The following is a 17,417-nucleotide window of genomic DNA, read 5'->3' on the forward strand; positions in this document are numbered from 1 at the left end:
TCCACTAAGCAGACGTTAAATCATGTCACGTTAAGCGTAATATATCCTATCGTGATTGTTCGATAAAGTTTTATATATTGTATGTATCTATATAATTATGTTAACATTTAAAAGGTTGAATAAAGTGACATAGTCCTTTTTCCCTTGAAAATATACATATATTTTAAGAATTTCTTAGCACGTTTTATTTCATATGCAATAAAAAAATGCTATCCTACAAGATTCAGGTACTACGTATATGTTTAATTATGTTTCTTATTTTAAAGCATTTTTTATGATCGATGGTATGTTTCATTGATATGTTGTTTTACTACGTGAAAATAATTTTGTTATACTATATGTATATCAAATATATACGATATATTGCTATATATTGGATAAGCATGAATTATTATCGTTACGTTTCTATCAGTATAATTTCACTAAATTCAATTTCTGATGCTATCAGTATCATGATGTAAAGAATTTTAACATAATTTAATTATTGTCGAACATAGATAAGAATTGTAACTATATATATATATATATATTTTAAATACGAAGTCAGAAAAATTATATCAATATTTTAATTTGATTTTCATATTATAATATTTCATATTTATATAAGAAACGGAAATTGAAACATACAGATCATTTCTAAAGAATTTGTTTTTGTACCTATGATGTGTATAAAGTATATGTATAAGTATAAACACGTATAAAGAGATTCAATATCTGTTTGTACTAATCATGTCGTCACTAACGGTAGACTTAACGATATACGCGAGTAACTTTTACACGTTACTGTAAAACAGATCAGATTCTTCATTATTTATAATATTCAATATATTCAATATAATCATAAATAAATCATAAATCCGAGTCCTATTATGCAATTTTACTAAAAAAACACACATTACCATAATATAAATTTTAACGCAACTATCTGAGATAATACAATTAAAGGGTGAAATGAATATCTTTTTTTTTTCAAAAAATAGAATATTCTAAAATTTTTTCACTTAAGGATAGGTATTTTTAGAAATTAAAGTAGGTGTGATATTAAGAGCTATCTCTTAGATTTTTTTAAAATTTACTTATTTTGTATTCATTCATTATTTGAAATCTAAGTTTGTAGTTATCTTATAAATTATTATTACAATTTTATAGAGTTTTATTATTAGATGCTTTTTCAACATGCTTTGTCACAAAACTGTCTAGATCTAAAATGCAACTGAAAAAGCATCTAATAATAAAAAAATAAAAAATAGTTTATATTTTTAAAATAAGTTCGATATATTTTATAAAATTACACTACTTAAAATTATACTACTTATTTCCAATTTTACAAATATCTAATTTGTTCGTAAGTGCAAAATGCAATATGTATTTTATTTATTCTTTTAAAAACTTCAAAAATAAAAATAAACAATAACAAACAATAATATAATTTTTTTCAATTATGTTTCTCTCGAAATAAATTTTTATTATAAAATTCGTCAAATTTGTATCGTCATATTTGACGAGTTTTATTTATTTTTATTACAAATATATCTTAACATGTAAATTCTAATCCTGCTGCAGGAATTATAGTAATGAAATTTCGATAAAATCTGTGAGATAGCTCTTGTCATGGTATAGATCGCTAATTTGCGAAAATAGAACAGCATTCTACAAAAATAGATGCCATTAATACTACAAATTAGATATAACGCTAACGCTTTGAGATAAATCTACTTGGCCCCTCAATACTTTTTGTTGCAATCTCTTGCAAAAGATTTTTGCCATAAGTTTATTTCGACGTGCTTCCTCTTGCCGTTCTTGTTGTCGCCGTTTAAATCGCACTTCATTCAATCGAAGATATCGTTTACGTGATCTCTCCTTCATCTCCTCATCGGTAATTTTTCGCTGCATGTAAACTGCAATAAAATATTTACGAAAAATTATGATACAAAGTTATAATTTGCAAATTTTTGTCAAAGTATAACAAAACGTAAATTATTAATTTGATATATTTACAAGTAATCTTACCTGTTGGCTTTCGTATTGGTGCGGATTTAATAACATTGGACATACTAGCTATCGCCAATAACTGTATTCGCTTTTCTTTCCTCAATTCGCGTAATTGGCATATTTCTGACAAATACTGTCGGCGTGTTTCCGCATTGCCCACAAATTCAGGATTATTCCTAGATAAATAATCCTAAAATCGGTTTAATGTCATTAATAAAAACTGTTATGCTACTGTTATCTATCCTCTGTGAATTAAACAATTTTAATTCAGAATATTGCCATTGCAAATAAAGATTGTTTCAAGTAATAAGATTTAATATCCGAATAATCTCATTTATTATTATTAAAATAAATCAAATGTTTACCTGTAATGTAGTTTGATGAAGATTTTTGCTGGCGTTATTTCTTTTTATAATATCACAAGGACAGCTATCAGATTTTCCTACATTCAAAGGTTGTTTGAGGACTTTTGGTATATCTGAGATTTCATTTTTCGAGGCAGTTGTTTTTGTAAACGATAATTCATACGCGACAGCTTTGGGATATGTCTGACGACAGCCACATTTTCTAGTATTTTGATACATGGCACCACACACGCGGCAACGTTTGTAATTTCTTTCAGTCTCATTAATACTGGTATCATCTGCATAGTTTGGTTTGGATATATAACTTTTGCACGCTTTCCCTTTGACAATGTCTTTCACTTGACTATTACTACAGGAGCAAGCCTCATTGCAATTGCATTTTAAGCTACTTTGTACTTTACGTTGTTGATTCACGTCGCTATCCTGCGAACTATCAGAGTAAATTTGTGTCTGCGGTTGACGCCCGTCTATCTTTAGATGACAGTCAAAACGGCATAAGCCATTATTGTCGATTTTACCGCCCGTATAACATTCGCACAGTGTTTCTGTGATTCCTGAATTATGGCACGCAGCACAATCGTTCGTGCAATTACAAATCTTCCCGGTGTCACTCTGTTCGCTGAAATTTAGCGCGCGCGTTCTGTTCTGACTTTCCGCGTTATAGTTTTGTCGGGATTTTCCAATGACAATCCTCCTATCCGCATCGTTAGCAGAGACATTATCACACTCGCAAGCATTTCCACAGGTTTGTTCTATCCCTGAAATGTTATCATGAGTATGAGAAGGGTTTTTTTGACATACACTACAGACGGTATTATTAATGTCTATAACAGGCTTCTGTTTAAAACACAATGGACATGTCGTAAACGGTCGTTTGTAATATTCAGTCCGTTTGACTTTAATAGTGCTCGAGCTGCCCTTGTTATCAGTTATAAATGGATAAACACTATGTGCGCAATTACATTTTGATTTTGACGCATTGATTTGATTCTTAGCCTCTTTCTGTTTCGGCTGGACACTGTTATTTTGCGATATACGATGATGAACCGATTCTGTAGTGCTATTGTCGCTCGCATAATTCGTTTGTGTCTGCTGCGAAATGGCCGGTATGTCTTCTTGATAACCCTTTCGTGATCTGATTAAGGTCGAATTCTTGGACGAATTCTGTTTACATCGTGCACACGTTCGTTGTACAATCGGGGTAGAGTGCGTTTGACATGACTGATCTCTGCACTTGGTGTCGTTTTGATAATGTGCGCATGGCTTTTGAAGATTCGCATACTTTGCATCGTATACATCGGACTCTGTCGTCACCGGTGTTGATGACGTTTCCTGAGGTAGCGTCTGCACACCGACAGCAATATGTTTTGTTGCAGATCTCCGCATTCTGCTAGCAGACACGATCTCCCCGCCAGTCTTCGAATAAGCATTAGCCACGCCCATGGCCGTTTGCGTGCAACTGTTGCGTTTCATGATCCTCTGAACCATATTATCGCCAGGGGTTTCACATGCTGCCAAATTGCAGTGAGACGACCATGGCTCGTTAACGGAATCTTCTCGCAAGTCAGATATGTTCCTGAGAATATGAAATTAAACAGTGTTAGTATGAATTTCAGTCATTACATTATAGTCGCTATTCATAGTAATATCATTCGGTTCTTATATTTAATAAGTTTTAAGTAGTCTTAAGATATCATAAATCAATCACAGAGTTGTATTAACATCTTAAGACTATAAATATCGGATTATAAATATCGGTTCAGATTATACAATCATTACAATATATTATGAATTACCTATGCATGGCATCCGCGTGTTGTTCCCGCCTAAGTATCGCTGTTTGCTTTGACTTGAGATTCGCCGATTTAGATTTTCTTGGCGAGGATTTTGGTCTTTCCAATCGCCTAGGTTGTTCTAGCAATCTAACAAATAGAATGAAATCCAAATTAAAAGATATACTGTTAAAAAAAAAAGAGTTTGCTAAAATGGAGAAGTTAGAAAACAGAGCAATACATACTTTTTTAAATTACAGAGATGACTAATCTCGTTTGTAATCCAAATAAGTTGATTTCTCTTCTCCATCTCGGCGTAATTAACGAGCTTGGAATCACCGGATTCGGACATGCTGCACTTATTCAATTCAAATTGTCTTTCAGACGACGTCGTCGGTAATCTCCAGTCGGTGTTATTATCTGTGTTATTGTTGGACTCGACTGGCGTTCTTCTGTTATTTACGACGGCATCTAGTAAAATCCTGTTGTGATCTGGTGGTATACTGTTCGTCGTGGTCGACTCTCTGTGTGGCAGTTTGCAGTTCTCCTTGAAACAAAATATGTCGTTTACCTTAGTGTTCTTATGATTGCGCTGAGGCACAAAGCATTCGGAGCTCTCGCTCTTATCAGGATCCGTTGGCGTATTGCTAGTCTGCTGACAATCATCCGTTCTCAATCCTAATCGCGCTTTCCTACCATCCATTTCCGTTCTATCAGTATGTCGATCAAACTTGTCGCTATTACTACTCTCTAATGTGACTTCCTTTATTACATCACTAGTAGTCCCCATGGACTTCTGCATAGACACGTCCTTCTTCTGCACGTTCCATTCATCCGACGACTCGGTAGTGCTATGCTTATTCGTCAGGGCCTGAAGTAGTTCAGCTCGGTACATCTTATTCCTGGCATCGTCTGGATTCCAAGGAACGTTATCCTCCAAATTATGCTCTATTTTGTCATCTGTATATTTCGCAGTTATGAGTCGCTTAATCACGTGGTGTATCAGTCTTTTCTTGATCTGTTTATCGCATTTATTAGCATCGACGAGACTTTTCAAGATGTTAACACTTTTCTCCAAATCTCGAACCAAGCTATCCGAATCTCCCCAGAGCTTATCATTGACACTGGAACTGCTGTTTGGCAATGTAGAGTTCGATCTACCGGTGTCCGAGGAAACGTGACTGTCCCTTTCGTTTGGGACATTTGCGTAGGTGTGTCCCGGAAAATACTCGAAACTATTGGCTCTCCCGGATACGTTTTCCATCTCGTCAGGCTGCGGTGTCACTGAAGTGGATGCGTTCTGGGAGATGTCCGAGCTATTTCGACGTTTCTGGTTCTCCTTCGCGTCCGCGCTGACCTCGGCGTCACCTGCTGAAATGTCGCATTTTCTCGGATTTTTAACTTTATATGTATCTTTAGACCTTTTCAAAATAGAATGTATCGCCGTTTGCAGATTAGAATTCTTCTCCATAGTCGGCGGTTTCGTTTCTTCAAAATCTGATACCTGCACGCCAATGGATTCTTGAGTGCATACATCAGGACTCGTTTGTATCACCTTGTCGCAAGTGGCGGGTTTATTCACTACGGTAGCGATGGAGGATGTGGAGTTAAAGATTAGAGGAAATACAGTTTTCTTTTCTTTAGCGTGAAGATTTACTTCGCTCTGACTCCTCTTCAATGAGCATTTCGACGATAACGGGGGTATTACATTCATCGAGATGCTTTTCTTCAATGGCGAACTCAATGGACGAATGACTTCCTTGCGTTTATTTACAATCTTTTTCTCTACCGTCGAATATTTCGCTAATGGAACCTTAAACGTCGACGTGGGAGTGTCGTGTATCTCCAATCTGGTAGGCCTTACTACAGCTTTCAATTGCGTGGAGTCACTTGGAACATATCTCTCTTGCGATTTTATGTCATCTCCCGTTATAATGCCTGGCAAATGATTCTTTACAATAGGTGTTATCTCTATCTCGCTCTCCGATCCTGAAACATTTCCGATTAACGGCGTGGAGTTCGCATCGGGAGCAATGGATTTTGAACCACTCTGTGCCATCGCATTCTTTCCGGATTGCATCCCTGATTCAGTTGTACCCTCCGGGTCTAACCGTAAGGCAGCGGAGCATCCTCGTGCTAGAGCCATACGTTCTATAGTACTCAACTTTTTATCGCCTTGCTTATTGTGAGCCTGTGAATTGAAGTAACCGACGTCTGCGCCGCTGTCCCACTCCAGTGGTTTATAGGATGCCACGCTGGAGGTCGGAGAGGACAGCTTTCTCTCGTTCACCTCTGGAAACTTCTCCTGACTCTCGTTCCTCTCCTCGTGTATCGTCTCCGATATAATACGCTTGAGATCTGGCGATGGCGTCTGGATATCTGTCAATGGTTGAACATACCTGGATGAGGCCTGATCCAAAGAATGATCCGTGTTTGAGGATTGCCCGATCAACGGGGGTCTTACCCACCTACGCCTTTCTTTTGGTACACAGGGCTTCAAATTGTACTCCTCTCCGACACAGCTCTGTCTGCTAGATGTACCCACTTGGACGTTTAATTCGTACAAACTGTAATAATTCTTAATAGCCTCCTGCGGAGTATTCGACATAGATAGCGAGAAATACTGATCCAAATTGGCGTCTCGGGAATACTTGCGATAATATTCCATTACCTGCGCGGAAAGGCTCTTCTTGCCGGAGAGGTGCGACCTGAACTTGGATGATTCGACCGATGGTGATGGTGAGTGGCACAAGACGTCGCATTTTTCACGCACCGGTTCGTCCGGATTCTCCAAGTTTCTCAGACGACGGCTTTCGCAGCTGGATTCTGAGTCGTATTCCATACTAACTGTCTACGATACATTCTCTCGCACCCTCGGCCTCTCATCCCCGAGTCCTTCTGGCGTGTTCAATCGTCCTGGAAATTCTCGTTGTTCGGTATATGTGACGACTAATAGTCGAAAACATTTAGCCCGCCTTAATATTCATAAATCGCTGTAGCGTCTATCGTCAACAAAAGCTTATAGGTTATGACGCGGATATGCGCGTCATTTTGCGCCTCAAATATTCACGAAATAACAGTCCTCAGCGATTTCATGTGTTTTCCCGCGACACAATATTCGCTTGGTATGTTCGCTTTGCTACGCCCTGCGTAATCTAAGTGATGACAGTTACAATACAATTATTTACGTTACAACGACTGTTCAAATTAAATTCTTGTTTACATCCACTGCTCATCTAATACATTATAATTGGATGAGTTTTTGAACGCAACTCCGGATTTCTCAAGTTCCCGCTCGATTGACGGATGGAAGCGGATAGTTTTGCGAACGCATTACTATCACCGTCTCTATATTTTCAGTAATATTTTCAGTAGGAAAACTAATACAGGATGCAATTGAGAGTAAATCGATTTATGTCAGTTTACATATTTAATAATTTAATTTTTTCAAGATTATGAGGTTATATCATAGATCTGTTCTTTTTAGCTGGGAGTTGATTCTGAATACCAATCATGAAACTTTTTTCCTAAGATGAAAAATAGAAAATGAAAAATTTCTCTATGAACTTTAATGGTTAAAATTTTCATTTTTCACTTTCTATCTTAGAAATAAAATTTCATGTAATACTCTGTATCTTCAAACAAGGTGAAAATTACAAAAGTAAGCAAACTAAGTGTTTACTAAGTGTTGACCAATAAAATTATCAGTATTCTAGTAAATTCGCTCACTTTTGTAATTTTCATCTCGTTTCAAGATACATAATTGATCCTCTGAATTTTTTACACCGTTCATGTTTTCTCCTTTTCTCTACAAACAGAAAAGAAAGACAGATAAACGGTGCAGAAAGTTTAGTTGAAGATGCCTGAAAGGAATAGACTTCTTAGACTGCGCACAATAAAAGGAACAGGGAATAGAGAACAGAGAATAAGAATTTCAACTATTAGGAACTGTGTATTCCACTGTACATGATTTCTGATAGGTTGAAATTCTTATTCTCTGTTCCCTGTTCCTTTTATTGTGCGGAGCTCTTTAAGTAGGTTCTACATTATTTACAACTGATTGCAAGTTTGTTGCGACAACCAATCTGAAACTTGCATTTTGAAATCAACGCTTCCTATTGGCTGTCGCAACAAATTTGCGATCAGCTTGCAACTAATATAGAACCGATTTTATAGGACCGGCAGAGTTATTTACTGCGATATTTCGAAAACACGAAGTTTCTGGAGATTGAAGGGAACATATGATGCAACGCTGGTCGTGGAATCAGTCATAAACACAATTGTTTAATTCATTCATAGATTCTCGGCATTCCTTGAGAAGATCTCAGGCGTAGACGTCATAAAATTTCGACAACCTGACAGTCTGACACGTGCGAAACACTTATTTTATTTTTCGCTACGAAAACCGCGTGACAAGACGCGGTGCTACGGTCATCAGATATACAAGCTAGTGTTCCTAGAGAAACTCTAAGGTGAGCTCGAGATGCTGCCCATTCGACAGATTCTACGTCTTGGTGTACGTGTAATATGCACTCGACATGCAGAATATTGTCACGCTCCAGTTTTGTGCGAACCGAGCAGCATTGGAGCATTTCATCAAATGCGATTTACTCACGAGGACAGTGGTACTCGCATAGAATTGGGCAAATTAAAGGGGAAGCTGAAGCTAATGTTTACATGCAAGAAATGCCAAAGGAGAACAACCAAACTGATATCGAAGCTAGCTTATAATAAAGGAGTAGTAATAGTGAGATGCGAAGGTTGCAAGAATAATCACCTTATTGCTGATAACTTAGGATGGTTCTCAGAAATTGATAAAAAAACAAACATTGAAAGAATCATGGAACTGAAAGGGGAGACTGTGCGAAAGGTAATGAATGATGAGGATGGTTATTATGAGGCTATTTTGAAGGAAGAGTTTAAATCAAAGAACAAAGATGCTGATGAAATAAAACCAGATGAATGCTCTGATAAAATTAAAATAATTGACAAATCACAGGAAAGCTAAAATTCCTTTTTGAATGCTAGCTCTTATTTTATAAACAAAAGAATAGAATGTAAGTGTAGGCAAGTACTAAATGTTCTGTTATAAATTTATTGCAAAATGTTTATATGTAACATTAATAAATACAGCTACAAAATGTATGCAAGTTGTTTTAAAAATACAGAATACGCTGAAAAATCATATTTATATTTAGGTGAATTATTGTTGCGCTGGTTGGAACATCATTTTAAAACAACAAAATTCATCTGTAGATTCAAATTTACTGATATTTACTGTTTTTTTTTTTTACATTATTGGTATCTGAAAAACAAAAGAAGTAGAAGATTATGTAAGAATCAACCTTATGTATATAGGTTTTTAAATATACTTTTATATCTGCTAGAAATAGTCTAACAATACTTGTTTTAAAAATACTTTTTATCTTACATGTCTGTTTAATATATTTTAGAATTTATCGATTGGCGCAATTCTTATAAATAATTGTGTATTTATATGTATTAATCGATTTCAATCAATGATAGACCATTTGTTTGGCACAAAGGACATATTATTACAAATGGCTTTTCAACAAATTCTTAAAATCATTATGATACTTTACACAATTTTGTAAAAAGACTCTACAAATAGAAAAAATATATAAAAGTAGGTATTATTCTTATTTATATCATTATTGCATATGATTCGTAGTCATTAATTTAAGCATAATGAATAATAGTGATTTCTTATGGATAATTAATAGTCCATCTGCCTCATAGATATATAATATATTTATAATGTACATAATAAAATTTGTTTGTACTTTTAATATTTTGGATCTTTCAAATCCAATATAATGATTTTCATAGGAATTAGTATCTATATTAAGGCACATGATCGATTCGATTGCTGATGAAAGCACTAATATTCATAATGCATATATATGTATATAAAATTACGGCAGCATAATAATATTAAATATCTATAAGTTTATCCAATTGTGATGATCTGTTAATTATCTCTTTATGAAAGCATTTGTATCAAATTATGTACATATTTATATATCAATAGTTTTTCACTGTTTAAATGAATCATCAACTTTATAACATGCCTATAGAAAATAAACATATTTTTGAATTGTTTATAGAGATATAATAATAAACATGAATTTGATATATATATATATATATATATAAAACATAAGATAGTAAAGAGCGATAACAGTGATATAGTTGAAAATAGTAGCAATAAAAAATTATGATTGTAATGTAAAAATTATGATGTATATAATAATAAATTTCTAAGTACACCGATACATATACTCAATATCAAAAGATTTTAACATGCTTGCATGTTTACAACGATTTAGTGTCATTTTGGCATCAATTAAAACATTTTTGTTTCTATAAGGCTATACAAGTTTTGAATGTAGTATTTTAAATCAGTCGAATGCAGTTAGATAAAATATTAATCACTTTGAGCTTTCCTAATCAATACTAGAATATATTTCATACGAAGGCATAAATGTTTATGGAATTTTTGAACGTTTATACTTTCCTAGACATCGTATCTATAATAGCAATTAAGACTAGTCTCTAAAAATATAATAAAAAAGAATAAAAATATAGGACAAATGTGACAATACGAAAATAATGAAATTATTTTTATCATTTTGCAACGCGTCAATCATTCTATAAAGCAAAAGAAATACTTTTATTCTCACCACACGCGGTGTAGACTAGCATATTCTTCATATCCTTACAAATAATTACAAAAAGATAAGAATTTTGTAGAAGCGAATTTTTGTGGCATGGTCGTCGTATTTTGAAAGGATACTCGAATGTATGGGTATTTTATACCCTTTTTGGTTTCGATACAATTGCATATTCACTGTTGTTGAAAACTTTATGCTGTGGACCACCCGCGGTGTTACTTGTGGAAGTTGTATCAGAAAGATCCGGCTTTTTCCGGATAATTCCATAACCGAGATGGCTGTCGTCGGCTAGCCTGATAGCGGACATATCTTCGACGAGCTCGTAATTAGACCACGTTGGATTTACAAGATTAGAACTTTCCCCGTGGGAGACGTTGGAATGTATGCTTTGCGAGGAATTCGTATACTTGTACGTAGACTTCTGATTAAGTTTCGTCGCGGATCCAAAGTGTTCTAATTTATCGTAATCCGACTCGTCTGTCTTGGCAATACTTTGTATCGCCGATGGCGTGACAATTGCGTTATCGCCGCATTTACTTTTGCACGAATTTTGGAATGCATCGTGATTCCGTATCGGCATCATAATTTCATATTGCAAATCGTCGTTATCATTCTCCTTGTCTCTCTCACTAGGTAGACTCGAGTTTACTCTTTCTGTATGATGTACGCTATCGATACCGTGCGTCTTCCAAGCGTCATTCCTAATTTCCACTAAATCATACGAGTGTTTCTCTTCGTTCTCGCGCATAACACTGCTGATACTCTTATGAGATAATTCCGGGGAATTACCTTGGCTTATAGTTCTATATTCTCCGCATGTAGGCAAATCTAGGAATTCTGTCGAGTCGAGACATTTTTTCTCGAGCAGATTAGGGAAGACGTATTTTCGTGGTGGTTTGGCGGGCTTGGACTTATTTATCGACCTACTCGACGAGATTGTAGAATCCATACTCGATGATGAAGTCAAAGGCTTCTGAGAACTTTGCGTAGAAAAATCTATATCGATCAAATTGCTAGAATTGTTTGAAGAGGGTGGTAAAGCCGCTCTAGAGCCAGGCTCCATAGATAAGGCTGCCTGAAATTGGGTGTCGTTGCATTCTATATTTGGATTACTTTCTTCGTCCAACAGTTTCTTCATGGACTTCATTTTGGCATACATACATCGGAAGATTTCCTGTTGGCTACCATGCTCCAGGCGAAAGGATCCCTCGCCGGACTCGCATTTTCTTCCGGCCTCGAAGATGAACTTTCCATCCCTATATCCGTATCTCCTGATATACCTGTATGGCCATGTGAATAAAACAATATCACCGTCCATTAGTTTCATGTCCACGGCGGCAACAATCAAAGTATAATTTCTTGCTTCCAATCCACACCGCTTAGACGCATCCGTTTCTACAACTTTAACGGAAAATACACCTTCTCCACTAGTACAATACAGATCGTTATTTTCTTCGATTTGATTCGATACACTGTCCTTGAATGCGACTAATTGGAATGCTGTGATCCAGTGAGTCATCTCAATTTCCGAATAACAGCCAAAATAGTGTATTCCTGATTTAGTCACTACCTGTGTGTATGAGATGGACATATGAAAAACTGTCTTTTTAGAGACAGTTAACAGTGAAAAATTTTTTAGATAAAGAAGCGACACAGAAACAAATTCAAGAGTAGAATAAATACGTACGGTAAAGACATGCGACTGATTGCTGGGTGCAATTTTTATGCAGGCATCCAACGTGATGATGCGTGGAGAATGGGACTGCATTATCGCTTCTTCCTGATTGTCATAGATCTCGACGCGTTTGATCCCGTAATTACTCGTTCTGAAAAGCTGACAGAATCTCTTGTGCCAGGTTTTCTGAAACAAATGGACACTTATGTTTACTTGAAATTTTCCTGTTATATAAATATATATAGAATAAACATTTTATCGGCTTTCTAAATTCTTTAAAATGGAATCTTCACTCTAAAAAATGAAAATTGAGCCAGTCTTGAAAAAGATAGCTCAATCTTCAGTCTTTAAAAGAAATTTCATTTTTCAGAGTAAGATTCATTCTAAAAGTTTTGTACTCATTTCTATCAATATAGATTAAATATTGAAGAAGTTGAGGAGAGCTAAACTGAATAAGTACCGAGTTAAATAATGTAAGAGCGACAGAATGTAAAATGCAATTCGTTCCTGTATTTTATATTTATATTTTTATTATATTAATATTTTAAACCGTTTAAAGGGTGTGTTGGCATGTGGCATACGTTGTGTACCTGTTGCAGGTCAAGCAGCGAAAGAGGAGTGCGAAAAAAAAAGGGAAGAGAGGAACAGCCGTTTACGGATGATGCGTCGCGCGCGATATCGCGATATCGTGTATCGCGTCAACGTGGTGCATCCCACGGAATTTATCTCTGTCGTGAATACCAACCTTGAGCTGGCCTAGCATTCCTTGCGGCGGTAGCAGCAGTATCCCCTGCATAAGAGGCTCCTCGGGCTCCATCGCTGGCGATCGAACATCGGCACGGGTCGGCGCGTTGATGGAAACCCTTTGTTTCGTCCCCGTCCACTGGGAAAATACGTTTACGACGGAAAAGGAGGAAAAGAGACTCGAACGTGCGATTTTATTTCTACTTTCACTCCGGCCTTCCCGTCTCTTGAGCTTGTCGCTCTAACTCCCGAATACTTCCCCCGGGTACGTGTTTCTCTCGCCTCTTCGCGCGATATCTGACAGCTACGGCACGTCGAGATTCAGCCCATGGTAACGCAGGACGCTTGACATTTCATGCCAGATCGGGGAGAAAGAGAGAGGGAGAGGAGATATTATAACACTTCGCCAACGTGTGACTATCGCGAACGCGAATGAGAGAATCGTCAAATGAGCCAGTATTCAGGGCCAGTACTACTCCGTAATACTCCGTATGCCGATACCGTGCTGTATACGTATGACGCGTATGATGTTCCGCGTAACGCACAGTGCGACACACACGCTACGCACCGTGCCGTATGCGTAGCATACTTTGAGCGTACTCCCCAAAACCAAACACCAACCAATTCGTTACGGCGGACAGGGCGGACTGCGCCGGACACGTCCACGAGATTAACCGTCCGCACTGCGTACACCAACGTGCGGATAGCACACCGTGACCGGACTGCACGCGCGCACGCACGATGTCGTTCGAATCGCTGTCCTCAACTCAGCGTGGCCGGCAATGTATGTATATACTGTACTTCACGCGGAGCAAAGTATTTGCAACAATCCAGCAAACGAAAATGGATTGAAATGAATTGAAATGGATTCAGATTTTCAGAAATATTGATTCACATTAAAATGAATACTTTTCAATCCTGAATGCATTTTTATTCATTTATAGGAATTGCATGGAGCATCTCTGTTCCCTTTAATCTAAAAATAATATTAGCTTTTTCTGTGCAAAACACACAATTGTGAATGTTCTCATACAATACAGAAGATTGAAACAATATTGTTGCAATGTTGCAATATTACAGATTGCAATGTAACATTGCAGAGGTATTACAGAAATGTAAATTAATGTCTGCAAAATGTCAGTAATATTTCACAAACATTGCAAAACTTTAATTCTTTAATTGTTACAATAATAATAATATAAAAATATAAGTTTTTACAATATTTATGTAGTACAGTCTTTTAATTTAACAATCGTTTTTATGATATAATAATTAATATAATTCATTTTATTTAAATAAAAAATTTATTAATCTATTATTTGATTAGCTATTTCATTAGCTAAGTTTTATATTTATTTTAAATATGAAATCAAAAGATTGTATAATATCGAGTATGAATTCAATCAATGCATTGTTATCAGATAAGCAATTAATCTATTGAAAACGATTTATCGAAATATTAATTATATAATTGATGATGTATGTTTATGTTTGATGTAAACGCAAGAATAAACCAGCGCTCGAACTTTATTGATAAATTTCATACCGTTATTTTTTAATCGATTTCAATTGACTCCGAGTGATTTCGAATTAAAAAGAATCACTGCGATTAACTTAACCCATGATTAACTTACCAAGCGATTGTATTATTAATGTGGATAATATTTGTAGTTTGTTCGGAGCACACACACATGCTTTATCCTTACGAATAAATTTATTTTTTAGAATTAATACTATATTTATTGGAATATTTTATCATAACATATTGTTTTTGGAAGGCACATATCACTAGAACTAGTGATTTGTAGAAAAATTAAAGTTAGTGAGATATATGTATAAAAATAGTTTTCATTTTAGAGCTTCGTAAACAATTTATCTAAATACATTACATTGCGATATTGCTGGAACGTTTTGTTGCAATATAATAACAAAAAACGGACATCTTAATATTGTTGGAATTTCAACAATGATTCGTAGCAACATTTTACAACCATCATACAATATTGCAATGTTTCAGTGAAATCATTCTGCAATGTTTCTGCAATCTTTCTGTATGGGGATTGAAATAAATTGAAATGAATTTAGATTTTCAGAAATATTGATTCACGAATGTTAAAATAAATGCTTTTCACTCCTGAATACATTTTTATTCATTTATAAGAATTGTATGGAGCATATTTCTATGCTTTTCCATCTAAAAATAATATTAACTTTTTCTGTGCAAAAACAATTGTGAATATTGTACTTCAATTCAAAATTTTGAATAAGAAATGCAGTTTTTCAATTCAATTGCATTCAATTGAATCCAATTAAATCCAAAAAAAATGTTCGCTATTTAAAATACGCATTCGGATAGAAAAAAATTTCAATCCATTTTAATCCATTTTCGTTTGCTGGAGCTCTTATTAGATAATTATTTATTAGATAATTACTTGTTAGTAAAATCTCGAGATAAATAATAACAAAAAAAATTAATCTTTATTATTTATTTTCCGCAAACGAGAATGGATTAAAATGGATTGAAACTTTTTTCTATCCGAATGCGTATTTTAAATAGCGAATCCTTTTTTTGGATTTAATTGGATTCAATTAGATTCATTTGCATGCAATTGGATTAAAAAAAAACTGCATTTCCTATTCAAAATTTTGAATTGAACAGTATTCACAATGCACAGAAAAGGCTAATATTATTTTTAGATTGAAAGGCATAGAGATATGCTCCATGCAATTCCTATAAATGAATAAAAATGCATTCAGGATTGAGCATTCATTTTAACATTCGTGAATCAATATTTTTGAAAATCTGAATCCATTTCAATTCATTTCAATCCATTTTCGTTTGTTGGGGAGCTCACGAGTGAGAGTAAAAAATTCTGCGCGATAATGCGTGGGTCAAGAATTAGATTATATTTGTTATCAAGTTATTAACTATTTAATTTAAGGACGATAGTAAAATTCGTAGATAACAAATATTTATTGTATTTGTTATGGTGTATTAAATATTTTTTATATTAGTTTAAGTATATTTTTAAACTAAAATATAAAAATAAATTTTTATATTTTTCTACTGAATAAAATGCATAAAGAATTTAAATAAAAAATATATAGGCTGTTTTTAAATTTTCTGCAATAAAGTTTCCGTTTCCACACTTTGATTCTTTATTCCTGATGCGTAAGCATTTATAATAGAACGTAGACAATGGATGGTTCTTATCACATGTTAACATCGGACGGAGAGAAGTGGTAGACCGCAACACATTTATAACTTTTCCGTCTCATATTTTGCTCGCTAAGAGATATCGTGTAAATAACAGATAATATATAATAAAATTGAGTAATAAAAAACTTATTTAATCTTGCCTAATTTTTTGTTAACAATAATCTACTTTTTACGTACTACTTTTACTGCATTTAACATTAATTCTAGTAAAGAGTAATGAAATCTTCAAGTTTTTAAAAACCTTTTTTATGACTACTTTATATAGTATTTTATGTGTATTATTTACTCTACAGATATTTTTCATATTATAAAAAAAAATATTAAAAAAGAAATTCTATCTGCTTAAAAAAAAAAATAATATAAACGAGAAATAGAACATCTTATTTAAGAAAAATGGTGAAAGATTTTTGGTGTCAGACGATCATATCTTTTTACACTTTCACAATTTTTATTCTTTTGCAAATTTATTTTTCGCATAAACAATTTCTATCCTTGCAATAACATCTGCAGTTATACTTAAAATATATATATACATATATACAATTATATATATTTTTAAAAATGTAGTTATATAAATTTTAGTAGAAACATCTTAAAGTGCATTTTTTAAATATTTAAATCAAGATCACCAATGTCTACAAATAAAATTTCTTTTGATCATTAAAAATTAATGATATCCAATAATAGCATTATTGATTATAGGAAGAAAAATATTAGAATTATTTAATTAAATTTAGAATTATTAAATTTAGAATTATTGAAAGTACATTATATTTCTATCAAAAGCAAGAGATAATACTGATGCAATTATTCTTCAGACAATAGCACAATACATTAACATCTAATATATATATATATATATATATATATATATATATATATATATATATACTATATAACTATATATATAGTATAAGTAAAGTAATAATAATAATTAATTTAATAGTACGACGA

General features: G+C 34.1%; 3 protein-coding genes across 3 annotated transcripts; 1 reads left to right on the top strand and 2 right to left on the bottom strand.

Moving 5' to 3' along the window:
- Positions 1–1,674: 1,674 nt before the first annotated feature.
- On the bottom strand, positions 1,675–6,971 carry LOC105626711. The gene is made up of 5 exons (XM_012208009.1): positions 4,375–6,971; positions 4,154–4,279; positions 2,358–3,933; positions 2,011–2,182; positions 1,675–1,898 (listed from the first exon to the last, which is right to left on the bottom strand). Exons 1-5 carry the CDS (start codon positions 6,969–6,971, stop codon positions 1,675–1,677), a joined length of 4,695 nt encoding a protein of 1,564 aa, XP_012063399.1.
- Positions 6,972–8,612: 1,641 nt separating this feature from the next.
- On the top strand, positions 8,613–9,268 carry LOC105626712 (DNL-type zinc finger protein-like). The gene has a single exon (XM_012208011.1). It carries the CDS (start codon positions 8,613–8,615, stop codon positions 9,135–9,137), a length of 525 nt encoding a protein of 174 aa, XP_012063401.1. The 3' UTR covers positions 9,138–9,268.
- Positions 9,269–10,963: 1,695 nt separating this feature from the next.
- LOC105626713 (docking protein 1) lies at positions 10,964–13,316 on the bottom strand. The gene is made up of 3 exons (XM_012208012.1): positions 13,245–13,316; positions 12,512–12,685; positions 10,964–12,394 (listed from the first exon to the last, which is right to left on the bottom strand). The coding sequence occupies exons 1-3, from the start codon at positions 13,314–13,316 to the stop codon at positions 10,964–10,966; spliced, it is 1,677 nt and encodes a 558-aa protein (XP_012063402.1).
- Between the last annotated feature and the right edge of the window lie 4,101 nt (positions 13,317–17,417).

The sequence above is a fragment of the Atta cephalotes genome (assembly GCF_000143395.1).
Source record: "Atta cephalotes unplaced genomic scaffold scaffold00006, whole genome shotgun sequence".
In the NCBI taxonomy this organism is placed as follows: domain Eukaryota; kingdom Metazoa; phylum Arthropoda; class Insecta; order Hymenoptera; family Formicidae; genus Atta; species Atta cephalotes.

What these genes read in the sequence shown, in the direction of transcription:
- LOC105626711 (XM_012208009.1), bottom strand. Translation starts at nt 6,971, where the DNA reads ATGGAATACGACTCAGAATCCAGCTGCGAAAGCCGTCGTCTGAGAAAC. An exon ending in TTCATCAAACTACATTACAG is followed by an intron (nt 2,183 to 2,357) that starts GTAAACATTTGA and finishes AACCGATTTTAG; the next exon opens with GATTATTTATCTAGGAATAA. An exon ending in ACCAATACGAAAGCCAACAG is followed by an intron (nt 1,899 to 2,010) that starts GTAAGATTACTT and finishes ATTTTATTGCAG; the next exon opens with TTTACATGCAGCGAAAAATT.
- LOC105626712 (XM_012208011.1), top strand. Translation starts at nt 8,613, where the DNA reads ATGCTGCCCATTCGACAGATTCTACGTCTTGGTGTACGTGTAATATGC.
- LOC105626713 (XM_012208012.1), bottom strand. Translation starts at nt 13,316, where the DNA reads ATGGAGCCCGAGGAGCCTCTTATGCAGGGGATACTGCTGCTACCGCCG. An exon ending in GAATGCTAGGCCAGCTCAAG is followed by an intron (nt 12,686 to 13,244) that starts GTTGGTATTCAC and finishes CATTTGTTTCAG; the next exon opens with AAAACCTGGCACAAGAGATT. An exon ending in ATCAGTCGCATGTCTTTACC is followed by an intron (nt 12,395 to 12,511) that starts GTACGTATTTAT and finishes TCATACACACAG; the next exon opens with GTAGTGACTAAATCAGGAAT.